Raw genomic sequence first — 27,310 nt, 5'->3', positions numbered from 1 at the left:
GTGATCAAATCTGTTCACACTTGCATTTCTGCTTCCACTCCTTTTTATTAAAAGCAAACATATTCAGTCAACCGCGACTCTGGATTAATAGCCATTTTATGCCTGGTAAACAAGTGTATGAAGGTTACAGCAGCTGGGTGTAATTTTCTGTACAGCAAATTATACCAATGTTAATGCTTGTGTGCAGCAAACAAAAAGATGAGGCTAAAATGGGAGAAGTCTGACATTTTGCTCAGCAGGCCATGAAGGAAGACTGGGTCTCCCCTTGGCTGCATTAGTTACGAGTAAGCAGTAACATTCTGTTAAAGGGTTCATCCACGGGTTTGTAAAAAGTTTGAAAGTTCTTTCTTTTGAATAAATTAAACTGGAAATAACTCATTAGTTATTTTTTCTGGTTTAGGGATTCATCTACACATGCTAATGTATGTCTAGACGCAGTTAACTTCTTAGTTTTCATCTTCCACTACTGTGAAAATTCTGTAACTTGCTCACTAGTCTTGAGCTAACAAAGCCTTTACATTGCCTCAACCTCCAGTAGTGCAGAGTTCAAACACTATGACAACTCATGACTAAAGAAAATACACATCACCATCACAGTTATTAGCAAGCTATTAATTTTAATTCTGAGCAGCTAATACTCTCAATTAGCCACCTGGATTAGAATTATGAACAATTAAATCATGCAAATAAGTTGGATAATTTTCCTCATGCTAGCACTTTTGTTGCTATACTTATAATGCACGGAGCATATTTTGTCATCTGTTCATGATATATATCTGGGCGCTGTGTCGAAACATTGGACTGGGGAAAACCGGTTAAAAAAACGGGGAATACATGCACTTATAGCTTTAGGTGAGCGCCCTCTTGTGATACTTTAAACAAGATCAACAGCTGCTCGGCATTTCTGAAGTCACGCAGGATGACCACGGGGACTGAGAAGCGGGACAATCCAACTTGCAAAGCTCTTTTCTGTTCGAAAGGACTAAGAAACTGTGATAATTATTGTCTGAGCCAACAGTTCAAGCAGGTGTGTAAGATTACTCTGTCGGAATGCCTGAAACATCCTAACCAGGCTCATTAAACCTACAGGAGCAGGACGGTCACCGTGTACTTCTCACGTGCTAATGAGCCGTCTGAGCTTAAAACTGTAAAACAGAAGAATCAGATAAGACTTCATAAACAAACTCAGTTGACCAGGTACAAGTTAAAACTAAACATCAGAACAAACACACTGTGTACTTAACACACCTCCTCAGTTTTTGCACGCTTGCCACTGGTTATTTCCAGAAGGCGAGCAGCAGTCCGCCAGCCCCCGTGGCTGCCGGAGCGCGACGGCCAGGGGAGGCGGCTGGGCTTGAGCAGCCCCCACGCTGCGGGCAGCTTCCACTTGCTGAGCCTTCGCCGGCATTTCTAAGTAAAGGTGCAAAGCCCGTCCCAGATTTCCTACTGGCATAACTGTCCTTTCCCAAATAACGTGAAAATAAAGCAAATTAAACCTCTGCTAGTAGCGCGTCTACCTGTAACGCAGGTTTTTGCATTGCCCCAGCGGGCGGGGCGGGCGGGCCGGGCCGCAGCTGCACCAAGCCCGTAGATTGCCCTTACTTTGCTCACACGAACGCCGTGAGGGGCAAGAGGCACCTACCCTGACGGGAGCCCTAGGGGCAACTACGGGGCTGCTCTCGACGGCCTAACGCTGAATTGGGGCGGGGAGGGAGGCGGACGAAAAAACAACCCAGGAACGGGTTCTTCACAGACAAGAACTCCAGTTTCTACTAGGCTCACGGATGGGCGCCGCCGGAGCCCGCGCTGCCCGCGGAGGGCCCACCGCGAGCGCGGAAACCGGGGAGAGAAAGCAGCCCGTCGCCCGCCCCTACCCCGCTGGGACGTCCCGCGGGGTGGCCCAGCAGTCCGCCCACCGGCCGAGGCCCCTCAGCGGGGGCTGACCTCAGCACGGCGGGGCGGGACGCCGCCTCCCCTCAGCGGCGCATGCGCGCTGCGGCTCCGCCTCCCCGGCGGGAGGTAACCGGAGCGCGGGGTCCCGCTCGGCGGCTTCGCACGCCGCGCCGGCGGGAGAGCGGCGCCTGGAGTCAGTGCCGAAGGACGGGGCAGCCGCGCCGCCGCCGCCCGCCCCTCGGCCATGAACGCAGAGAATTTCGGCTCCAGCGAGCGGCTGGTGACGGCCGCCTACGTGCGCCAGGGGGCGCAGGGCCGCCGCGCGCACGAGCTGCGCCTGCGGGCCCTGCTGGAGCAGGTAACGGCGCCCGCCCCGCCCCGCCCCGCCCCGCCCGGCGCCCCGGGCACGGCGGCCCCGGCGCGGGGAGCAGCTCCGAGCTGGGTCCCGCCCGGGGCCGGCCGTCCTGCCCCGGCCCCGCTGCTCCCGCGCTGGTCGTGCGGCCGCCTTCAGCCCGCCGCGCCGGTGGCACGGCCCGGGCGGGGGCACGGCCCCGGAGCTCGGCCACGGCTGTGCCGCGGAGGCCTTACGGAGCCCCGAAATGAAGGGGCGCGTTTGGGAGTAAAAAAAGGTGGCCTTTAGTTGTGCACTTGCGGAGAAGGGCCCAGCCAATGGTTAAAGAATTTTTCAAGAGCAATAAGGTACTTCCGTATTGCTACATGAAGTAAAAAATGACGCTTGTAGGGTGCCAAGGCGATGCATTTATTTGTCTCCAATGCACAGAGATCATCATCAACGAATTCTCAAATGTTTCAGGTCTTGAACATCCATAGTCACATCATCCACGTTTCAAACTTTCATAGCGCACTATAGAAATTAATGAGTTTTACTAAGTTAATGTTACTGTTATTGGGACATGTGAGAAAAAAAATAAAAGCCTCCGAACTGTTGAGCTGCAATAGCAATGCTTTATGGGGTTCGGGTACCTTTCCTCTGTGGGTGTCTTCTGCAGTTTGCAAAGATGAGCGCAGCTCCTAACACAGCAAAGAGCACTGGAAAGAGTGTGTCTCTGGTTGCAGGTTTCGAGGCGTTATATCCTGTAAGTCCTTTAATAATGAGAAAATATGCAGATTGGAGGATGTGTTACAAGCGAGACTGTATTTCCCTTTTGCTCGTAATTAATATTTTTGCTTCTATAATACCCAATTATCTCCCTTTCATCCAGTTTTCTCTGTTGAATTCCTGTAGCAGTAGATTCTTGTCTAGAGTATACATCAAATAATTTATAGTCTTTTAGGGAGTAATTAACGTGTATGTGCTGCAGTGGTTTTGTGCATACCTTAAAGAACACTTGAAAGTGGAAAATATCCCGACTATTTTAATATTGTGATGTGCTAATGTAATTGCACTTAATATATGGAAAAATCATTAACTTTTCCCTGAATATGGGCTCATAATGTTAGATTATATAAAACAGCTTAATGAAAATACAGCTGTTCATTATGGGAAAGAAGGGTAACATTAGTCAATCAAGTTGCATGAAGTTTTGTTCACTTTTAATTTCCAAGCTTCGTAGTTACCTTTATATTATTAAGGGAAAATGTCCTGAAGATGGATGGGATGAAAGCACCATTGAACTGTTTCTTCATGAACTTGCTATAATGGACAGCAATAACTTTCTGGGCAACTGCGGAGTGGGTGAGAGGGAAGGAAGAGTGGCGTCAGGACTTGTTGCCCGAAGGCATTACAGGTACAGGTTATTGGCAACTTTAATTATTCGTATTTATTATTAATGCTTTCAAGTGGCATATTTCATTGTGTTTTGTTATCTGAGACCTTCATAGCATTTGAGAAAAACAGTGTAGTGGGATATTGAATTGATCCAGCTTTCTGTACTGAATTTTCATTAATAACTCATTGGAAAGTCTTGAGTGAAACAAAAATGTTTTGTTAGGGTTATGACCTGTATGCTGAATGGGTAGAGGCTTAAGATGTTGAGTTAGCTGCATGCAAGGAAAGCAGAGATCTTCCTGTTTTAAAATAATCCATGCATTACTTGCCTTTTTTTAATGCTGTCCAGGTTTTTTAGCTTTATATTATTAAAAACTACTGCATATTGTAGTTGTAAAGTATCAAACATTCCTAGTGAAGACCTGTTTGTATTTTGTTATATTCATTAATATCTTTATAATGCGATTGGTTCATATGCACATGAAAACCCAGTACATCTATAATGGGTTTTATAAGAAGGAGATCTTTAAAGACAAGAAAAAGCTTTTAAAAGCTTGTAGCCCTTTTAACACTTGATAGGTATGTTGGATGCTATAATTCCAGAGGCTCTGCATTAATTTCTTTAGGGATATACTTTTTTTTCCAGTGTAGAGTTTTGTGCTGAGTACCTTGCTGTGATGTTTTATGTAACAGGAATGAAAGGAAGTGGAATTTCCTGGAATGTTTCTCCTTGAAAGATGAAACAAAAGCATATTAGAGACCAGAAATTTAGTAAGCTTTACCATATGGAAGTTGAATTACTTAGGCTTAATGGCTTTCATAAACCCTACAGTACCATGCAAATTTAATTTAAAAAGCCAGTAATACATCAATTTGGCTTTTTTGTTTTCTGTACTGCTCTCTGGTCTAGGGCGTGTGTGGTGAGGGAGGTAGAGGGTCACACTGGGGAGAGTTATCGCAGAAGTATTGCTTTCTGACAGTGCTGGAGAAAGCATGCCAAACTTCTGGCCTCAGGGAGCCTGGGCTGGCATTCAGCACCTCTCTCACCTGGCATCTCGCCTTCACCTGTGGGCATCAGCAATAGCAAGGAAAGGCCTGGAGGCGTCCTCCACTCCACTTATTTCTGCAATAAGTTTTACAGGTAACTTTGGGGGTGGTGGACGTAGCAGGAGAGGGTTCTCAAGCTGCCTTTCCTTTCACCTTAATAGATTCGTAGGGAGGATTGCTCCTTAAGAAGGAGTGTGTATGTACAGAAGAGGAAAAAGAGGTGGTATGAGAAAGCTATTAAGAGCATAGCAGCAGGAACAAGGGAAAAAAATATTTTTGATGGAGTGAGGATTACGTGCAAATTTTAATTAATTATCAAGCAGTAGCTTGAAATGGGGAAAAAAATGTAAGCTGTAAAACTATGCTCCAAGAAGTTCTGAATTCCATGTGCTCATCAGACTGCATTTTACTCTATTCCCAAGACGAAAACAGAATTAAAGCCATAAATAGATGTGTATTGTTTAGCTTGCTTGAGCAGCTGCTACACTTCAGCCATGGGTAAAGTTGGTTCTGTAAGCTTATATTTTATACACAGTTTCAGGATCTTCGACTCCTGAAAGATGCTAAATAATATCCGGTGTTTATAAATGCAGTTTATAAGCATAATTTATAAACAGAATGCAGAGAGAGATGGTATTGCATGATACATAATATTGTGTAGTAGATTGAGGAAGATGAAATGACAATGTAGAAAAAGATGGGCAAAGTGATACATTAACCTAACGGTCTTCAGGATGTTTTGTCGCAGTGTATATTATTTCTTTGCCCTGTGGGAATGAAGCCTTTGACCGGGGAGTATCTGTGTAATACCGCTATGCTTATGGTAGACGACACTATAGGCAACTGATTTTTGTTTTCCTTGGAGTTGTGTGTCTGAACACGTCAGCATTTATAATGCTAATTCAACAGATATCAAGAATTGCTGAGGTGCGCTTAAAAGGAAGCCTGCCAGATGCTAAATGTGTTGCGACTGTGGGTCTTTTCAAAGTTTTTACTTGCCTACTGTAACATTGTTAATCTACTGTTAAAAAAAAATTTATGGTTTCATACGATTATATATAGTTCGTTGTAATGGAGCTCACTATGGCAGATATTGATGTTGCATTGGATACAGCATTTTCCACAATTGTTTATCAAGTTGAATTCTCTTCAGTCAGCACGAATTATTGCTTTGGGACATGAAAAAACTTGATGTATGTTTTCAACCTTTTTTGTTTAGGTTGATCCATGGAATTGGAAGGTCAGGTGATATTTCTGCAGTCCAGCCTAAAGCTGCTGGGTCTAGCCTTTTGAACAAACTTACTAATTCAGTAGTTCTGGATATTATAAAGCTGGCTGGTAGGTGTAAATCTGAAAATATCTTTTATTTGTGGGGCCATGTGGTGGGTTCTTCATGTTAATTTCTGTCTTGTGTTTTATGTGTGCAGGTGTCCGGACAGTGACCAATTGCTTTGTGGTTCCTATGGCAACTGGCATGAGTCTAACTCTGTGTTTTTTAACATTGCGGCACAAGAGACCAAAGGCAAAATACATTATCTGGCCACGTATAGACCAGAAATCTTGCTTTAAATCAATGATAACTGCAGGTAAGAAGGAGCTGACTGATGACGCAGTGTGTTTTTCTAACAGACATAAAACCTCATGTAGCAATTCATATGCTTGCAATAAGATCCAGAAAAGGCCTAATGCATAGTGGTTCTAAGTACACTCCTGATTTGTAACATGCAACCACACACACGAGTTGTCTTCCTAATGCCTTGTAAAATATAGGTATATGCTGAGGTACAGAGGTATATAAAGTAGTCTATAGAGAACACAATACTGAGGAACTTACAGTTCACTCTCTGAGTTAGATGACTAATTTGCTGTCCTGAGAATTATGTAAAACCAAGGCTTGTGGTTCAAACCTCTCTTAGATTTATGGAAGAAGCATAAGTGTTTTAGGAATTGTGATCAGAAGGTGACAAGCCGTCGGATTTGCACATTCTTTTCTTTTAGAACGTAGGAAGTCTTAGCTGCCCTATTTGTTTTTAATTTTGCAGTGTCACTCAGCTTACTGAGGAAATGAGTTTGGTGCCTTTCTTAGTTCAAACCTTAATTTCTCTCAAATGGAGTTCCTTGTTTTCCAGTCTGTAAGTAAGTGAAGGGTAAAAGTCTATCCCTGCACTGAAGCTGTCCCCTCCTTCAGACTGATGCATGGGATCAAGGAAAGGGCAAGTAAGGGAGACTATAATTTTCCAGCTCAGTGCACATACCTGCAGGTCGTGGCATATATTCTGGTCCTAGTTCCTAGGACACATTTATTTTTTGCATAAAAGAATCACTAGATAAAAATGATTAAACAATGGGAAGCAGGGACTGGGTTCTGTCCAGGTAAGATGTCCAGGTGTTTAAAAGGAATCAGATCAGAACAAATAGAACATGCATACAAGAAAAATGGGAGTGTTTTTGAAATATTATGCTCAATTTAGAACATCAGGCTAAGGAAATTACATTTATAATGGAGAAGGTTGTGAGGAAATGTAATTGATCTTTAATTTTTTTAATAGTTAAGACAGCTATCACAAAATCAATTAAAAGAATTATCAACTAAAAAGAGAGAAGCAGGTATCAGATATCTAACAACTATCTATTAAATGCAATCTCTGTCTTCAAGATCACTAGCTGAAAACCAGACTAGGGCTAACACTCAATAAATCCTTCTAGTCCAAATTCTTCTGTAGGGTTTGAGCCTTACATGTCAGTGTTAAGGCATAGTGTTGAGCCTTGAAGGGAGAATTCACATAGCTGCTGCCATGTTACGCTGCTTTGGAAATCACTCTTTCCCTTCCCCTGCCCCCACCCCCCTTCTCCTTTACTTTCATTCAGAGACCTGAACATCTCTGTTTTTTAAGAAAGTTATAGTTGCTTCAGCTAGTATGATGTTGCTGCCATGCCACACCTGTTTGGGGAAGGGAATATATGGTTTCTGGTGTTCTATTGTGTAAACAAAGCCTTTCTGGTTTATTGATTTATTTATTAGCCAGAAATTTGAGCAACTACCATGACAGGCTTCCTTCTTTATTTTTAAGTGCTAGGTTAGGCAGCCATGCCTTTGTCTAGCTGAATCTTGAAAATCTTTGAGGATGGAGATTTCACAACCTCTCTGGATAGCAGTTCCAGTGCTGTGCTATCCTCTGAATGAAAAGAAAATTTTCTTGCTGTTTATTCTGAACCTCTCAAAGCAAAATTTGTTGCTGTTGCCTCTTATTATATCCTACCAAGGAGAGTCTGGCTGTCTTGTCTTTGGAATGCCCTTTCAGATGGTTGGGGCCTGGTATTAGATATTCTCCTTAGCCTCTTCGGGCTTGAAAAGTGTAGCTCTTAACAGCCTTTCTTTCTAAGCTGTATGCATTATACCATACTCATCTTGGTAGCCCTCTGATGGACCCTCTCTGTATTTTTAACATCCCTCTTGACCAGCCCATTCCAAAACTGGAAACATTCCAACATTTAGAAGGGGATAACTTCCTTTTTTCAGATGTGTCTCATACATGTCCTTGAGAAACAACCTTACGAGGTTCAGCTTTTTGTACATCTTAAACAAAAACAAACTGGAAACTTAAAAAAGTAGAAGACTTGGGAAATAGCTTGGATTTTATATGACAAAGTTCACTTACAAAATGAGGTCAAATGTGGACATTTTTATCTTTTAAGTAATTTGGAAGTGTGTAAATCAAATAAGGCAGAGGCTTATCATGAAAGCCAATTCATAATGATCATTATTGCATTGGTACATCTAATGGCATCCTTTTTTACAGAGGCTGTTTTAGTACAGTGGTGCTTTACAAGAATGCCACTCAAACACTTTCTTTTTAATTGGGAGGGAAGAGGTTAATCTGTTTTTAAAACAATCTTCTAACCTGTTGCTGTTGCATGCAAAGAATGTAAAGTAAGGTTTTGTCTGCAGTCCAGTATTTAACAAGAATATTATTGTCATTTTTAGCGATACGGGCATTGTACAATAAAAGTTTGTTTACCTATTATTAATCCAAGTCTGAAAGAATCTGTTAAAACAACAGAAGCAAGAAGATTTTTCTAATTCACACTGGAACTAAAACCCCACAATTAGTCCAAGATTTGATGATACACATTCAGGTCTTGATTTTTTTCGTCAGGTTTTGAGCCCGTGGTGATAGAAAATGTATTAGAAGGCGATGAGCTACGGACAGACATCGAAGCAGTGGAGGCTAAAATCAAGGCTCTTGGTGCTGAAAATATTCTTTGTGTGCATTCTACAACATCTTGCTTTGCTCCAAGGGTACCTGATAGGTAAGTAGTCTTTGTAAGTGCCATTTGTTACTGTTAAAAAAAACCAAAACCACAACAAAAAAAAACCTCCAAAACAACAAAAAAAAAACCCCAAATAAAACCTCCGTGTTTTGAATGTCCATCTTCCTAAAGTTGCTTAATTACTGCCAACAGTTAGTAAAGATACCCTAATCCCCTTGCTAAGGAAAATAAAAGGTGGAGGCAATGTTCCACTTTCAGAAAAGTATATTGAAAAGGTGAGAATAGTGCAGAAGGTCTTCCTTCTGTCATATAACTGAGGTTAATGATGATCTCTTGTGATTAAATTAATGTCATTTTGGCAGTGATTTTCTTACAATTTCATGGAAGCATTAAAAGTAGACTTTCATAGAAACATGGTCCAGGTAATGTAGTTCCATAGCTAATGACACATTTTAATATTACTGTTACCTTTGCTAGCCGCCTTCTCTAGCCAGTGATGAATTTTCCTAGGCTATTAATACAGTTTTTTTTTTTTTAAAAAAGCTTCAGCTAAATTTAAAATCTTTGCTTGATCTACTCTTTCTTGTATTATACTGATGTTTATAGGGCTAATTAAGATACACCGATACAAGGAAACTCTTGGAAGTATCTAGGGCAGATGTGCTGTATGAGTATAACATATGATTTACCCTATTGTAACTTATCTTGAACATTTGCTGCCTGATTGCATGGTGCTACTTCTTGTAATTTCCAGCTGTTAAATCACCATTAAAAGAAGCTTAAAATACATTGCATTCTTTCCTAATATTATGTGTGTGTATACATAACTTCCGTAGTTGCTACAAAGATGTCATTCAAGCACCAGCTGAAGCTGAGATTAACGTTATGGTTATGGATGGGAAATAGAGTATCTGAGACATTATTTCAACGTGTAGCTTGGTTATGAAATATTTGAAAAACTACTCATTCTGAATATGGCATGTTGGTGTAGAGGTGGCTGAAGTACTTGGTATATTTAGTCATTTGTCCAAAATGAGCACTGTAGTTACTTGCAAAACCTACTTTCTCTATTTGCTTATGAAAATAAGTATCAAGAAGCAAATTCCTTAGGTTTTACAATTGAACAGGTATCTTTTGATGGGCTTTTATGTAGTAAACTGAAGTATGAGATATTAGTAAGATGTCTTTTTTTTACATGGTTTTAAATACAGTGTCTCAGTTTTCCCACTTTAATTGTGTTTAATTTATCACAAAACTGAAAAGACTTATGTTTAGAGGTCCTCTACAATATATGCTGTAAATTTGCATTCATGTCAGTTACCTTATTTGGAAAATTTAGTTCAATATTTGCAAGTGTGGGAAAGAAACATTACTGACTCTGAAACATGGCATGTAAAGATGTTTTGCTCTATTTTCCTACCTTTAAAAAAACCCAGTATTTATCATAAGTTAACCCAGTTGCTAGAGGGAAGTTAAAACCTTATAATTCTGTCAGAATACTATGAACATTGTTTGAAGTTGACTAGCAGATTTATTGGCTAACCTAAATCACAGCTATCAAAATTGAATGGTCTGTTTTATAGCTTGGGTAAATGAATCTTTTCCTTATCTGCCTCCTCTTTTTGACATGCAATTGTTTTGTCCTCTGCAACGAAGAGATGAATTATTGGGTAGTGGCACTGTGTTATGATATACCACAGATATAGGAGGATTTGAACACACTTCCTATTTAAAGGATACTGTCAACTACTGAAGGCCATAACATTCATCTTCCTACAGGAAGGAGAATCCCATACAGCATTTCTAGAGTGCACCACTTTAAATATCTATTTCTAAATATTTTCCATTTGTAAGGCTTTGATTAGTTGTGGTGGTGGTGTTTTCAAATTCTAAGTGGCTTAGGATTGTTAAAAGATCAGGGTAAGAGTTTTATGCTTGTATAGCTGTAGCTTTCCTGTGAAGTGTTATTTGACTTTATGGGAATAATTCACTCGTGTATAAACCCCCTTCCTCAGGGAGACATAAGTTCTCAGACAGTCTCCTACCTGCCGTTGCTGTGAGTTGTCTCTAAAACTACTGTATTTAATAGAGAACTGAAGGACTAAATGTGTCTTTTTCTGTTTATGTACTTAGCAGAACTCTGTATCTTGTTACTTTCATTAATATTAGAAGAAAGAGCAAAGCTTTCTTTTTATGAGCTTTCACAAACAGGAGAGAAAGAATAAATTGGAAGATATTTCTGAAAGTCCTACTTGTGATTTTTAAGAACCTGAGTAGTAGCCAACTCTTATATTAATGCTTTATTTTTCTGATGTGATTAGCAGCACTTTTAATGGTGCGTTTTAAGCCTTGGAAGCAGACAAGTGGTGTGCATAATTGTTTGCTTCCCTTGCATAATCACAGATTCTTTTCAAACTGTAGCACTCTCATCCTGTATTGTAATATAGATCTAATTGTTCAATAGAATATTTTTGTGAAAAGTAAAGAGGCTTTTCTGTTTTGAGTACTTGTGGAAGCTAGCTTATTGCTCTTTTAAGTCTCAGGAGGCGAGAAAGGCAAACACACATAGCAGTACACCCTCCATGTTTCCAGTTTGGTGAAATTCTCTACCTGCACTTGAAAAGAAACCTGTAAGGGGGGAACTGTTTTCCTTTGAGTCTCTGTGGAAGGTGAGGAGTGAGTCTGATTAAGATCAGCAGATCAGAAGGCAAAAACTTTGCCCTGTGTAGTGTTATGTTTCCTGTGACTGTTACATAGTTCAGGATTCAGAATGTTGATAAATGTGAAAAATTATCAGCTCCTGCTGAATATCTTGGCTGGAGAAGATCAATACTTACATCATATTACTGGTGTTTCCTAATCATTACATACTTGTGATTTTTTTAGGGATAATATGGTGATGATGATGTTTTCCTAAGGATTGAGGTTTAGAAAATTTAATCTGAGGTTTGCAGCTGAATTTTGCATTACAAAACAACACTGGGCAATGTAATGAAAATAGAATGCAAAGGAATGTCACCTCTTGGAAAACGTTTTCATACTCTGTCACATTTTATATGAATGTCAGTAAATTACAGTGAGAGGCTGTACAGAAGGAGATAGAGTAAAAATGCATTGAAGGATTAGAGTATCCTGATTTTTTAAAAATAATATTCCCTTTATCATCACTTTAAATTATTATATATTACCTTGTTTTTTCAAATAGATTTTATTTCTAAAATATATTCACAAGTTTGGGGGAAATCAAGAGCTTTTTTTAAAGAATAGAGCATGACTGGAGTGCTTCAGAAAGGGAACTAAGTACGTGTATGTTTAAAATGCTGAAGGCCTTTACCCAAAATGACCTGTGCACCCACATAAATCCTAATATTACGGAGAAATCAATCCAGTCTGAGCTCACTGTGATTTCAGGGATTTCTGAAGGCAAAAGAGTTGTCTTTATTTCTGAGTAAACAGTTGAACAAAGTTTTAATTTGTTGATTTCCACATTAGACATTTTAGAGCTCTCCATTCATTTGAAGAATATCTTTTCTGTTAATCAGTTTATCTGAAACATGAAAGGGAGGTTTCAGCCAAAGGGTTGAAATACTAGCTCTTTGAAATAAAGAGAAGCATGCAAAGACTTAGTGTTATATAATGCTTTTGATTCCCAAGACACATCTCGGAACTTCTGTTAGGCCATTTTCAGGCTGAATGTTAGAAGAAAAGGGAAAGAAGTGTGGGTAGCTGAAGCTCTGTTAGTTATTGTTAAAGTAGTATAAAAAAATGCTTATGTCTGAAGCAGAATGATTTGGCATCTATTTACTGTGTTCCAGACAAAACTTTCAGTGAAGCGTGAAAAATTTCACCACAGGTCAACAATTTGTAAAAGCTAACAGAATTTTATTCTCAACCTCTATAGCTTAAGGTGTCAAGTGCTACCTTGAGATGCTAATCAAAAAAGTTTCTTATCTCATTCTGACTTCCTTGTAGACCTTTCAGTCTTTTAATGGTCTGATTTGTAACATGAGTTACAGGTATCAATGCTTCTCTAAATTACAATTTTATGCTCATAGATTGGAGGAACTGGCTGTGATTTGTGCTAATTATGACATTCCCCATATCGTCAACAATGCATATGGAGTTCAATCTTCAAAATGTATGCATCTTATCCAGCAGGTAGGAGCTGTGTATTTCAGATAGTTATACTTGTTAAAAAAAAATTAAATCTCTGATTGTAGACAACACTAGCAAATTTTATTGGATGCTTCACAGCTTTGAGACTAATCCCATGCATGTATGGTATTTGAACAGTTTTCTGAGAAAGTGGAGCAGAGGGAAACCAAGCTTAAAAATTAATATTTGTTATTTCTATCATGTGCTTTTTAGGTATTAAAACCAAATTGATTTAGGTTTTGTTCATGTTCAAGTGTCTCTCATAATGGAAAAATGTCCTTAATAAACTTTCTTAAAATATTTCATAAACTTATTAACTAAAAATAAAATAATGGATCATGCTTGAATAGGGATTAGGCCTTCAACAGAATGTGAGTTACGGATTTTCAATTGAAGGTACAAAATGCTACAGCAACACTTCATCCACAGTGCCACTGTTAAAGCTTTCTTGTCACAGAGGACAGCTGAGGAAACTGGGTTAAGTTCAATGTTGTGTTCAAAAAAGTTTGATTTCTGTTCCTGTTCAGTCTGAAAAGGAGGTTGCTTAACATCTAAGATCAGCTCAGAATTCTTGCATTTCTGCTTATTGCAATGTACATGCACCATTTCTTCAATATTACTCTTTTATCTCTGTTGCCCGTATCAAAAGAATAGGGGGGATATATTTTTTAACAGGATCCAGGGGATCACAAACTATTATGAATTTAAAATATGCTGGTGCTTTTTTTTTTTTCTAATTAAGAAGACATTATGTTATTCATTGGGCACAGACCAACTGATGTATAATTATGACAGGAATGTCATGTTGGCATTTCTAAATCTTGAGAGACTGAAGGAATTTGACAAAACTTGACGTGATATGTGAAATAGAAAATGGCGTATGCTTTATTTGTAATGTACTTGGTACATGTTATTGTATTTGACTTGCACAAATTCAGTGAAATTCTGACATGAAGGGGGCTGTGGAATTGCTGAGTTTTACTGAGTGAAATGCATCTAATGATAATCTTTTCAGACTACAAAGCAACAAATAGAACTGTTACTGTGTAGGTTCTGTAGTTTTTTCATGCTTCTTGATAGGTTGTTTGGGGTTTTTTTGTTTGTTCTTTGATTACGCAAATGTATACATTTGAGCTCTGATTTGTTTTACATTTATTTAGAAAAATCTATTTCCTGCAATAGAAAATGTACTGTCTATGAGGAAGTAGTTACTAATGAATGGTTAAAAGTATGTACATGCTGAGCACAGTGTGAACAGAACTTGCAAGACTGTCACAGGAAAGAGCTTTTGAGACCATTTCATTTGTCATGCTTTACCTCTGGTGGTCTCCTGTCAGTTAAATCAAATGATAGCTGCTGGCATTCATCTTCCCATCAAAAAGCTGACACATTTGGAGTGCTTCTTCCCACCTCCCATGCACTAAGCTATTAAAACATAGAGATAATAACTGTGGTTTAGTTGGAGCTGCTTTTTTTTTTAACTCTTGCCATGCCCATTAACACTGTTTCTATTTTTTGGTGTTAATATGTAGTACTTTAGTATTTATGTATTTGAATATACTTAATATGTTCCTTAATATAGTTTTCAGGTTCTGTTATGCTGCATACTTTTTAATTGTACAATTCACAGTAGCATATTACTCAAATTGAAGATGTACTGCAGAATCTACATTTTTTTTTTTCCCTTTTAAGAATATCTGAGTGGCTAGGTGTAGGGTTGTTTTGTTTTCAGGAAGTGGAGAAATCTGCTGTAGGAATTTATCTGGATCTTGATTTTGCAAGCAGCCTTATAAGGAGGAGTGCTGTCACAGCCCTTGTTTTAATGCAAATTTATACATGTATCAAGCAAAATAATCATCTTTTCTAATGAAGCATTAACCTGTAGCCCTTTACTGTGAGAATCTGTGAAATGTTTTGGGGTGTACAATTTTAACTGTATCAATTCCCATTAAATTCCAAAGGTTTTCTTTTTAGTAGTTTTTGAAAATAAGCTACATTTAGACCTGCAGGAACTAAAATCAGTGTTTTAAATCATAACAAAAGAGGAATTTGTAAGGTACTATGTAAACAGACAAAGGTAATAACTGAGCAATGCTAAGAAAAGGTAATACTATGATTTTTAATTTTTCATCACAAATACAATATCTGAGTTTCATGAATTATATTTATTTCCATTATGTTGCTGTGTAATTATGATGCTATCATGTGTTTCCTTTTTCCTAATGCATGCTGTGAATTTTTTTTATTGTTTCTTTTTGATAAAGGGTGCTCGAGTAGGCAGAATAGATGCTTTTGTTCAGAGCTTGGACAAAAATTTTATGGTTCCAGTAGGTGGTGCTATCATTGCTGGCTTCAATGAGTCCTTCATTCAGGAGATCAGCAAAATGTATCCAGGTAACTAGTTCATGGACTGATTTCATCCATATGAAATAACTGTAGAAAACTTGATTATCAGCTTTCTTTCATATAAAATGTATTTTTGCCAATTGAATCTGTATATTTTTTTTTTCAGGAAGAGCATCTGCATCTCCTTCCTTAGATGTCCTCATTACACTTCTGTCTCTAGGTGCCAGTGGCTACAAACAGTTACTGAAGGATAGAAAGGTAAGCTTTTTAGCAAGCAGCACTTTCTTGAAGTCAACTGTTAACAAAGTCTTGTTGCAAAACTGCTTTGTTTAGTAAATCCAGTTTGTCTAGAAAGCCGTTCAATTTCTTCTGAGCTCACAGCTCTGAATCTGATAGGCAGTGTGATATAATTACTTCTCAGCCGAATGGTGCTCACGAGTAAGCATGACTTCCATGTTGGTTTCCAAGCGAGAAAGCTAAGTGAGGTCTTGTAGTATCTCGTACAGTATTCATATTTGTTCTGAAGTGTGACTAATACAGTAGAATTTTGCCCCCAGAAGCCTAATCTGAGAACTCTGCTATGTTATCATGGTCATACTGCTTCCAGGGCTAAAGCATGAGATTGGACACTCAGATGTAACCCAGGGGGCTCTTCTGTTCTTCATGTGGCCTTATTGTGCCTTTGTGCTATCATAGTGTTTAATTACATGTTTGTGTACCACATTCTCTGGAGAATCACACACGGTTTCTGGTTAGGTTATAAATACTGTGTATGGCCACAAAAAGAGAAAAATACTATCATTTAAGGTATTTATCTAGATACAGAGCTAGGTTTCTTCTCTGCTTCTCACAGACTGTATGTTTTATGTTGGGTATAACTGCATTGCACAAACATTCAAGTAGTCTAAAGTTGGACCTGTACATCTTGAGTTCCTTAATTCTGGACATAATACAGGCCTGATTTTGCTATCTTTATATATTAACACAGAGCATTCTTTTTGTGGAGGGTTTTAGGTAAGGAAATGCTGTGAATTAAGTACTGTTAAGTTCATAGCTTTAAATCATGCATGATATGTTCCATTATTTTATTTAGAAACTACTTCCAGTTGTCTGCTGCTGGCACCTTGCTGTTGCCTCTGATTACCTGGCAGGGGAATAGTGCTGGATGCTGTGACTTGTTTCTAGCTGCTGGTAGAGGCATCCAGAATTCTGTACTGGAATTGAGATCCCATAGGAATAGCTAGACTACAGAAAACCAAACTAGCTTAGTGGCCTTACAACAACTAAGAAGTGATCTGTGCAACTAAAGTGAAAATATGGCTGAAAGCAGTTACTGCTTTTGCCACTATTGCAATACTGTGGTATTATTAAAAAAAAAAACCCAAACAGCAAAAACCAAAACAACAGAAAAACACAAAACACACCCCACCAACATTTTATTATGGACTGTTGTATATATTGCCACGTATGGTTTGTGTCCTTGTTAAAAGCAAATTGTATTTTTTCCCACTTCACTCTCATGTCCAAAAGAATCTCAGGTGAATTTATTGTGTCTTCTGCAAAGCTGATTTTGATGTTAGATTTACACTGGTAGCAGATGCATAATGAGCAGTATAAATATTCTCCAAGTCATAAATAATAATTCTTTCGTAAATAAAATGTCTTAATGAATAGCTGTATATTTTTAATCATGTCATTTTCTTGGAAGTAGAATTCTAAAGTTAATAAAGCATTACATCTTTACAACTTCAGGCCTTTTAATTTCAAATGTGAGTATACTCTATAATCATAGCCTCATATGTGGCATAAATATGTTTCTTTTATTGGATTTTCCATAGAAATAGAAACCTTTTTTTTGCCTAAAACTGTTTGTTCCTGAACTGTAAAAATGTAATAGTGATATTTTATTGCCTGTGCTCTATGAAGGCAGAGGCAGAGCTATTAGGCTCCCAGCAGGAGCTATTTATAGCTTGACATTGAGCACTCCTTTTTATATTGGTGCAGCTACACCTACTCACACAAAAAGTCAGCTATAAAAAACTTCAGGTTGGGTTTTTTCTTTCTTTCTCTTTTTACCTTATCCTTATTCACATGGGTGTTACTTCAGGTTATTTGAGCTCAGGCCAGAAAGAATAGAATATTACGGAGAAGATATTAATCTCGCACAACCAAGGGAAGAAATCGTATGCCCAGTTTTTTTCTTTCACGTGGATGAACTATCTAATACAAGAAGGGAAGAGATTATATGAGGGAGAGGAGCATGTACATGGAGTGGGATTTTTCTGACAAGCTGGCAGTTCTGGAGTGCTCAATTATCTAAGAGTATGAGACTATATGTTATGATATGAAGGAGTAAAATGGTGCAATGTATGTGAGGACAGAAGAGCAAGGGAGGTACACACACATGCTGTAAGCGTCTGAATAAAGGTGACCATAATGAAAGCTTAGTAAGGGATGTTTTCCACAGCCATATTTAGCCTTGATGTTTCCAGAGAAAGGATGGAAGACCACCAAGAGTAATGTCTTCTCACTTGTTCTAAATTTCCAGTATTCCTTTTTATATGTTTATGTGGTGTTTAGAACAGTGGTTTTCTGATATCAGTAGGGGATTGTAGGTCCTTTTGTAATGCAGATAATGACAGCTGATCCACAGTCAAATTTGTTAATATCGTTGCTTTTACAGAACTCATAATATTATGTAAAGGTAGTGACTCCTTTGGCTTCCTCAGCAGACATCATGTTGTGTCCCATATTCTGCACTGCGAGGTCTTAAAACTCTGTTTTCATGCAGGTGTTTGTGTGTCTGAACCAGGCCCCATGTAGCCAATATAGTGGTTACACTGTGTTATAGCATAAACAGTAGGCTTCAATTGTCACCTCAGAACTGATGGAGAGCAAGGACCCTGCAGTTAATACCTGTTAACTGTTTTCCAATGTGGTCCATTTAATGCATTTAACTAATTATTATACTGGTATTATTGAAGAGGTGATGGCTTCATTTTGTTTTCAGCAGTTATGGATTTCCTCATTAGATTTCCTAACAATCTAATGATCAAGATAATTCTGATTTTCTTAAATGTATTTCTGTGTTACTTGGGATGTGGTGGAGCTTTTTATATCTGTATCCATCTGTCTGTATACTTTCTACAAGTTATTAACTGGAATCATTTTTATGTCCTTATGGAGTATGTATCTATTTAAAATCACACCAAGTGGGAAGAAAATGTTTGGGTTTTACAATTCAGTAAAATACTGGGTTTACATTTCATGGTTTATCATTGATGTAATTATTCTGATAGGAATAAATTATTTGTACAGTTTAGTGTGAGTTTATATTGCTGTACTTATGATTGAATTTAAGAATAAGGGAAAAGCCATTTAATGCTGGGTATTAAAAATGTAAAAAAAATCAAATATGACAGACATTTGTTACTCTTTATTTGTCTAGTCAGTTTGCTACACTGTAGTTTGTCAAATGTGTGGGAATATTGCAGGATTTTTCTTGGGTGAAATGTGTGGAATCATATTCAAATTTTAGACTGGCTGGAGGCAAGATAGTTTAACCGAATGTGATCATTATCTTAAATGGTGTTGTGTCGTTCAACAAGTGCCAAGTATGAACGGAAGCTTCAAAGAGGCCTAAGCATATATTCAGGAGGTATGGCCCACAAGGAGCCTGACTTCAAGGTCTCGCAAGTGCTGAAGAGAAAACTTGTTGATCAGTGTTGTTATGAAAGACCTTTTAAAAAAAAGAGTGTGGTAATTGTCAGCATTAGCGTTACCGTATCAGGTTGGCAAGACATACTGGGCAGTTTCTGTTAGACTGCCTTTATATGCTATAAAGATTTAAAAGTTCTGTAACTAATTTCATAGTTTTAAAACTTTCCAGTATATTATAGATCCAGAATAAAATTGTCGATCTTGCAATGCAAGAGAATCTATACATGAGGGTATGTAGTATATGTAGGTATTACACACGTTCATGTGCAGTTTCTGTCATGTGTTTGACTGCATTTCTAGAAAGTAAGCCGCCGTCTGCTGGGGCTCTCTGGGGCATGCTCTAATGGGTCTCCATGCTCAGCACTGCAGCCTCTTTTTGGCTGTATGAAGTGGTGTGCCAAGTGGTCTGATCCGGTCACAGGTCCAGTGCAGCTGCTCAGCTGCAGAAGAGAGGCTACAGTGGTTGCATTATAAACAGCTGCTGCTGCTAAGTAATTTAAGGTGGGACCAGATCAGTATCAGGTACAGCATATGCAGGTTGGCAGTCGGTATCTAGTGCAAAGAGGCTGTAAAATTACTCTTCTGCAGTGTTGTCTTCAGCACCATAAACAGCTGTGGCTGCTCTCTGAGGACAAGTCTTCAGATGAGAGTGAAAGGCAGAGTGTTACAGACTTGGAGCGTAAGCAAGCTGGGCGGTTAGAACTGGCTAGGATAGTTTTAACCACATGCAAAAAGTTTTTTGGCCTTCATCAGTTGTCTCTCTGTCACCTGATATGGGACTAATGGCATATTTAGTACCCCCGTCTTCTGCTTTGTCTCTGGAGTTATTTTTTCCTTACTTGTTTCCCTGTAGTTATTTTCATTTGGAAGAACAGTGCCTATCACAATGGAGCAACAAATGAAGAGTCACCCACATTAGTTGTAGGTTCTATTAAAAATAGTTTTATCATGTAAATACAGTATGAGTCAAATAGCTTTAATAATTGTTACAAAAGTTCTTGAAAATATTTTTGTATATATTTGTGGAAGTAGGCTATTTTCTCCAAATAATTGAGCCATTTGGCACATTTGATGCATACACGATTGTTGACTTGTTCTTTGTATTTTTTAACGTATTTTATAATTTTAAGTGCTAGAAAGACCAGAAGAAGTGCAAGACGTTTTCACATAGTTTAGCATTCATTTCACTAGCCTGGTGAGGTTTGGGATCAGTTTCTAAGGGCAAAGGCTGAACCAAATAATGAAACTTAACTGACTTTTAGTGCTTGGGTTGTTCAGTGCAACTTTAGCATAATAGTTGGCCTCACTGGAGAAAACTTGAGTGCCTATCACAGAAAATCAATTATGTAAGAGCTCATTTCTATATAATTGCTTAGGGTGCTTATAAATTTTCCACATAACAGAAATATTTTTATAATAGAGGTCGGTTATAGATTTGACCTCACAAAAATATTGCTTTTTTTCCTTTTTGGGTGAAGGCCGTTAATCTATTTTGCAACAAACAGCATAACTTCTGAAACTATAAAATATCTAGAGGGCTTCCAATAGAAAGATGCAAAATAGTGTAATTCATAAAAATGAGAAGTTTTGAATTTGTGCGCAGGTAGCTTCAGTCAAACTGATGAAAATACATACTTGGATTTTTTTTTTTTGCTATCTTTCAATTTTCCCTTGTTTTAACAAATTCCTATGTATGTAAAGGCTCATCTAGTAACCTAGGTATTTAAAGTTAATTTAATTTAATACATTTATACAGTGGGTAACTGGTTATACCAACTTGCAGTCCTTCCAGTAACAAAATACTTGAAGAGATGCAACAGAGAATTCCCTAGGTACAGCACAAAAGAATTTATTACTTGTGTATTTATTCCTGTTCCAGTACAGGATTTTCTCAGTGCCAATTTCACCAATAATATCTTCATAGTAGATGCAATTTATGTATATTTCCATATTACTTTGCTTCAGTTGTAGAAGTAAATAGCCAGCAGAGGGAGCCCAAACTAATTTATGATTTGGATTCCCAAAAAATACGAATAAAATGGCTAACACATTGGTGATGCTTATTGTGGAAAGCAAGTAACAAATGAGTAATGTGTTTATATTCAGTGAGGTACCAGAAGGAAGGCAGAAGTGTCTGAACTTTTGAAACATAAATGTTTTTCAAGTTCTGTGAGTGAACTGTAAATACACTCTGATGAATTGAAACCATAAAATCACTCAGTTTACAAATGCCTCTGAAAAATAAGAATGACTTCACAAATTTCAAGTTCTGATAATTAACCATAGATCCCTCCCAAAATTTTTGTTGTTTTCCTAAGTATTACAGAAGCTTTATGTTCTTGTTAATAGTTGAATCAGTAGCCTAATTCATTCAGACAGTAACATGGTACTTTTTCCTCTCCGGCTGAATTCATTCTGTGGTTTTAGGAAGAAAAAGGTCAGGACCTGTGTTCATTTGGTCACTCATGAAGTGAGACTGGGTTCACTGCAGTGCCTCAAGAAAAGCAACTGTAACGTTTTTCTAACTTAGCTACCACAAAGCTCATTTGGTTTCATAAGACCTTTGGGAGATTCTGCTCAGAAACATAATTTTGATCACGAGCTATAATTTGTATCTGTCAGAGTGCTCAGGTCAGAACAGGATACTGGTCTACAAACAGAAGAGGCAACTCTATTTAAAAAAAATGAAAAATCACTTGTCAGATCCAGAAATTGATGAGGATGCTTAAACAGGCAGTCACATTGAAGCAGATGAGCAGCACAAGCAGCACAGTCTTTATGGCCAGAAAGAGGAAGAATCTGGTGTTTAGTATCTTTTAAAAAGACTACCCAGTATCTGTATCTTTTTGCTAGTTTTTATGAGAGACTAAGCATTAAAAAGGATGAAAAAGAAGCCAAGGGATACAATAAGAATGATGTTTATTCTTACTCTGTCCATAAGCGTTTTGAGCTGATATGTGAAGAGGAAGATATTAAACTGAGGAAGACCATGAGCAATTATCATAGATTACTACTGGGGAGCAGGGAGGAAATAAAATAGGGATGAAGTAAGGGATGCAGCCTTTTATGTGCAGTGTGACTTGTATCTGAGCCAAAACACTTACAAATCTCAGTTTTATGACACTTTCACAATAAAGGTGCAATGTAATTAAGTGATAGCAGAAATTCCAATATCTCCATTCTTTTAGTAGGCTTGAACAGGAGGGGTTGGTCCCAGGAAGAGGACTGGCTACACAACAGAGCTGAGTATTCTGTGTGAAACAGAATGCATTCAAATGTATGCTCATAGCCTTCTCCTTAAGAGACTGTATTGCCATTCTCATACAGAAAAAGAAGTGTATGCACTAGTGGTAACTGTGGTTGTGTGACACATGGTAACAAAATGTACTACTTTTAGTCTGGAATGTATTAATATGAGAGAAAACAAAGTAAGGAGCAATTTGCCATAACGTAGCCATCTGTGATGGTAACAGTCTGTGGCTCAGGGTGCTAAGGGCAGGGGGAAGCTCTTGCAGGAGTGGGGTGGGGTAAGACCTGCTGTGCAGTGGGGTTTTTGTCAAGATTTTACCTCCCTAGGTTTCAGGGTCACAGGAGGACTGGCATCACAAGCACATATATTAGACCAGATAGAGAGCTTTATACCAGCTTGAAGAGGAGGAACAGTGTTCAGGAAATGGAGCTGTTCCTTAATAGAATGATTTCAGAGAATTGTCTGGTCCACTTACTTGGTACATGTGAAAAGAGGATCAGCTGGGCACCTATAGGATATAATGGAGACTTAACAGCTTTGTGAAATAGGTACTGTTTTCTCTATTTGGTAGCTAATAACAAAGATACTGCATCTTTTTTTTTCCAGGAGATGTTTTCCTATCTTTCAAGTGAGCTAAAGAAGCTGGCAGATACCCACAATGAGAGACTGTTAGACACACCGCATAATCCCATTTCTTTAGGTAATTGTTGTTTTTTATCTTTTAAAAAAAATCTAATATACTGTGCATTCATTATGCACTTTCACATACACTTCCTATATATTAAACATTGTTCACTACACTCCATTAAATTGTTCTTAGGCTGAAATGAAACCGTTGAACCTAATAAGGTAACCAACTATAAAAGTACAGTAATGACTTGAGCCCTTTTATTTTTTTACAAAATTGCTCCTGTCCAACATATTCATTTATGGTAATCAAGGCAGGCAGAAGATATTAGCATGTAGTAATACTTTTATAAATAAGTAGATTTAAAAATAAATTAGGGTGTACTTATTTTACCCATCATCTTATAGAAGAGATTATGGAATTCCTACTCAAGATATTTCTTCTAACCAAAAATTCTGTTGAACACCAAAGTAATATTGCCTACCTGTGCAGAATCTCTGCCTTACTTTCGTTAGACTGTGTGTAATCTATGACAGCTTGTGGGGAAAATTAAAAATTATGAAACATAATATGAAACATAGTATCTGTATTTCTTTTGTATCTAAACACAAATATTTGGCTAGATTTTTATTGTTGGAAAACAGCTCATCCTCTGTGGCTCTTGTTTGGAGAAAAAGAAGCTTTGTGGTAGTTTTAACCTGCCCTTTTGTTATTTCAGCCATGTCACTGAAGAATCTAGATGAAAATAACGATGCTGCTGTTACCCAGCTTGGATCTATGCTTTTCACAAGACAAGTTTCTGGAGCAAGGTGAGGATGCTATGAATTTGAAAAATTTGCGGGGTTGTATTAGCATATATTTTATGAAATCCTACAATATTTGTTTTGTACCAATTGTCTCTTGATTACAGATTATAGTCCGACAATAACGAGTCAGAGAGTAATGCACCCTTCTTCATCACTGTTATCTACTAATAGTGCCTACCTGCCTGAGTTAGCAATGAGGCCCTCTTTGTTAGCTTTGGTAGGCTAAATAGATAATCTATGCCCATTTAATTTAGTGTCATTATTCCCTAGTACCCTTGGTTTCATTTAGTTTCCAGCTGTTGCCTGATCTTATAGTTAAGTTGTAAGCTACTTAAGGAAGATCTTTGCTTTGTTTATTGCAGCACAAATATGGTTGTGCTGGATGTCAGGGGAATAAGCTCTTAATACCCTACATAGCTTTTTGTCATATGGAAGAAAATCCTTCTTTCTGGAACTAATTATGTTTAAAAACAAAAAAAAAAATTAAAAATCTACAACCTGAGCCAGTCTGCATTGAATTTATTCTTAGAGACACTGGTATGTGGAAATGCAAGCCAAATAATTTTTAACGATTTTGGTTTAAACCTTTTAGAAGAAGAGAATGATTTAAAAATTGTTTTGGCAGGTTTCCTTAATCTGAATATTACTGCTGCCATGCTAACTTCTGTCATAGGCTTAATGTCATATTCTTGTAGCAGAGCTGAATGTTTCCACATCAGAAGGTATGCTTCATTAGCTTGGATTATTCCACTTCCTGCACAGATGAATGACAGTAAATCTATATGTACTGTAGTTAGATGCTCGTTTTAATTTGCCTGTCCTAACCTTGGCTTGTCCTGCAATTTCAGCCATCTTTGGCTGAAATTATTCAAGGCGTTCAATTTTTGAAAAATTAAAACTCTCAAATTCTTTGCCTGATACAGAGTTTTCAGTCTTTCCCTTATTTTAATGTAAGCAAGTAGTTCTTTTGTAGCACATATACTATTTGACGCAGCATTTCAAAAGATTTTAAATGTTATGCTTGTGCTGAATGTCAGTGGTAGGAATAGCAACTCCCTACTTCACTAGTGTACAGGCTTTTGCATAGCCTGTGGTCTGAGCATTTGGACAGAGGAAGGATCCTGCTAATCCTAGTGGTGTTTGTCTGAATGCAGTTTCTTTAATGAACTGCAGGGATTGTCTCTATAGAGGCAGTAAATTCTTATCAATTGATTGGTGTTAACTGCTTGTGTAGGCTTTAACTATAGCCACAAGGCGAATTGTTCCTTTAACAAGTAAGGATGTGGATTAGGGTCTTGGTTTATCAGGGAATGGATATGTACTGAAAGTGCTGAGAAATAGGGTGTAATAGGTAGAGGCTCTTAGTATAAGGAAGAGGTAAAAGTGGTAGCAAAAAGTATCCACTGCAAGGATGGAATGAGTATGAAGTTATCATAGGATGGGGAAAAGGGAAGTGCAGTAGAGGAATGGATGGGAGGAACTCTGGGCCCAAGCCCTCTGAATCACTTGAACCTAGACATTTTGGACTGCAGTACGCTATGCCAGGCAGATGTCCGTACCAAGGCTGCTGTCAGTACGGTGACCTGGGGAGCTCAGGGTCACCAGGTTGCCTAAGGACGGGTAAACAGTCTCGGGTCAGAGACAGAGTAGGTCAGATAGTTAGGGTTTGTTATGGAATAAGAAAGTTTGCTCCAGCTGTCTCTTATCCCCCCTCACTGGAAAGCTCATAAATATCAGTAATGAAGACCTTAATGATTCAACTGAAGAGGGGAGGGGACATATGCATATACACACAGACTCGAGGTAATTCAGGATCCACTACTACTGTCACTCGTAGCGATGCTTGGGCACTAACTTGGAGAACGCCTGTTCTAAGCCTGCTTACATTCATTTGTTTAGGGTTAGCAGATACTACACTGTGTAAGAACTTGGGTAAATGTGTGCATCATAGGCTATCACGTAAAATATCCGAGGCATCTTTAACTGAATCACAATTTTGTTTGTTTGTTTTAGGGTTGTTCCCTGTGGGTCTGTACAAACAGTGAATAACTACACTTTTAAAGGTTTTATGTCACATGCAAATGACTATCCCTGTGCTTACCTCAATGCTGCCTCAGCAATTGGAATTAAAAAGGAAGATGTCGATGTATTCCTAAAAAGACTCGACAAGTGTTTGAAGACTTCTAGAAAAGAAGCAAAGAAAGAGAAAAGTGTAAATGAAATAAGTAATTCTAATACAGGCACAGAACAACTTGAAGACTAGAAGATACAGATTTAGTAACACAGGAAGATACGCTTTTGTTTGAAGTATCTCAGGTTTGTTTTGGGTTAGCATTGTGAATCTGTGGGGGAGAAAGTTTATTCCTGATCTGAAAGAAAAAAAAAAAACAACAAACTTGGGTGAAATTCACCTTTAAAGAAAGCAGGTGATATTCCTTCCAGGGCAGAGGGTCAGACACAAGTTTTTTGCAGCACAGATATGCACATAATATCTGCCAAAATAAAGCTTTACGTTCATAAAGACCTTGAGCTGGCCTTCAGTCTGTGAGTGACTATTTGGACCTGTGTTCAGCAAATCACAGAATGCTTATTCACATATTCTTGATTAACAAGATTTTCTGTGACTGACTAAATTCCTTCCTAGGCATAGATCATGCAGCAAGAAATGTTTCACAGCTCTCAAAATATCGCTTGTTTCTCATCAGCATATGTGCCACTTCTCATTTCTTTTCGAAGGTTTATGTAAGTGTTGGGATAGCCATTACTAAATACGGCGTTAAAATGGCATGAGGTAATGATAGAGTTGGAACAGGAATGTTTTCAGGTCTTTTCACCTCTCAAGAACTGCCTAGAACAAAGCAGCCCTCAGTGGCAAAGAACCACCTAGAATACCTCATAGCCTGTCAGTACTCGGCTGTTGGAAACATTTGCATAGTTCAGCAACCCAAAGGAATTTTAATAATGAAAGCGAGGCATTGTCAAGTGAGGCAGTAGTGGTTCGGTTTTGTTGGGGTTTGGTTGGTTTGGGGGGGGGGGATGTTGGGGGTTTTTTTCCTTCCGTTTCATCTTTTCTTTGATAGGGTGATCAGGTCAGAGACCCACTGAAAAGGAGGAATGCCTTGTGGGATTAACGCAGAAGGTTCAAGAGCCAGTGAGACCTGAGGGTATTTTGGCATTTTTAGTCCATTTTTGTTAAAATTTATAGACTTCCATTTCTGCGGTGCCTTTTGCCATTGGCACTGTGGCTTCTGTGGCTGTCTGCAGTTGCTGATTTGAATTCATTAAGCAAACAATAGATTTAGAGTCTGTTCCTGAAACAAAGGTTCTGGATCGCCAGAGTAACAGTGCTGTAGATTGAAAAACTTTTAGTTAATTATTCTTGAATGCATTTACTACATTGTATGTAGCTTTTATGTCATTTACTGTTCAAAGTGAGCTTAATGTTCAAAGACATTTTCTTGGTC

At 38.3% G+C, this 27,310-nt stretch overlaps 1 protein-coding gene across 2 annotated transcripts; it reads left to right on the top strand.

Moving 5' to 3' along the window:
* Positions 1 to 1,982: 1,982 nt before the first annotated feature.
* SEPSECS (Sep (O-phosphoserine) tRNA:Sec (selenocysteine) tRNA synthase) lies at positions 1,983 to 26,375 on the top strand. Of its 2 annotated transcripts, none has more exons than XM_064449240.1 (11): positions 1,983 to 2,251; positions 3,460 to 3,641; positions 5,889 to 6,007; positions 6,097 to 6,255; positions 8,827 to 8,980; positions 12,997 to 13,099; positions 15,361 to 15,490; positions 15,609 to 15,700; positions 23,019 to 23,112; positions 23,759 to 23,849; positions 25,860 to 26,375. In XM_064449240.1, exons 1-11 carry the CDS (start codon positions 2,138 to 2,140, stop codon positions 26,107 to 26,109), a joined length of 1,488 nt encoding a protein of 495 aa, XP_064305310.1. In that variant the 5' UTR covers positions 1,983 to 2,137; the 3' UTR covers positions 26,110 to 26,375. The 2 variants fall into 2 exon arrangements, with proteins under 2 accessions (XP_064305310.1, XP_064305311.1); XM_064449241.1 differs by having other exon boundaries at positions 1,984 to 2,251; positions 3,487 to 3,641.
* The last annotated feature ends 935 nt before the right edge of the window (positions 26,376 to 27,310 follow it).

Source organism: Phalacrocorax carbo, chromosome 4 (assembly GCF_963921805.1).
Source record: "Phalacrocorax carbo chromosome 4, bPhaCar2.1, whole genome shotgun sequence".
Lineage (NCBI taxonomy): Eukaryota > Metazoa > Chordata > Aves > Suliformes > Phalacrocoracidae > Phalacrocorax > Phalacrocorax carbo.
Note: the sequence above shows the minus strand (reverse complement) of the source record. Positions and strands in the feature narration are given on the sequence as shown.

Excerpts from the sequence above, each read along its gene's own strand:
- SEPSECS (XM_064449240.1), top strand. The coding sequence starts at position 2,138 with ATGAACGCAGAGAATTTCGGCTCCAGCGAGCGGCTGGTGACGGCCGCC. Across the intron at positions 8,981-12,996 it reads GCTCCAAGGGTACCTGATAG|ATTGGAGGAACTGGCTGTGA; the intron begins GTAAGTAGTCTT and ends TTATGCTCATAG. Across the intron at positions 15,701-23,018 it reads AGTTACTGAAGGATAGAAAG|GAGATGTTTTCCTATCTTTC; the intron begins GTAAGCTTTTTA and ends TTTTTTTTCCAG.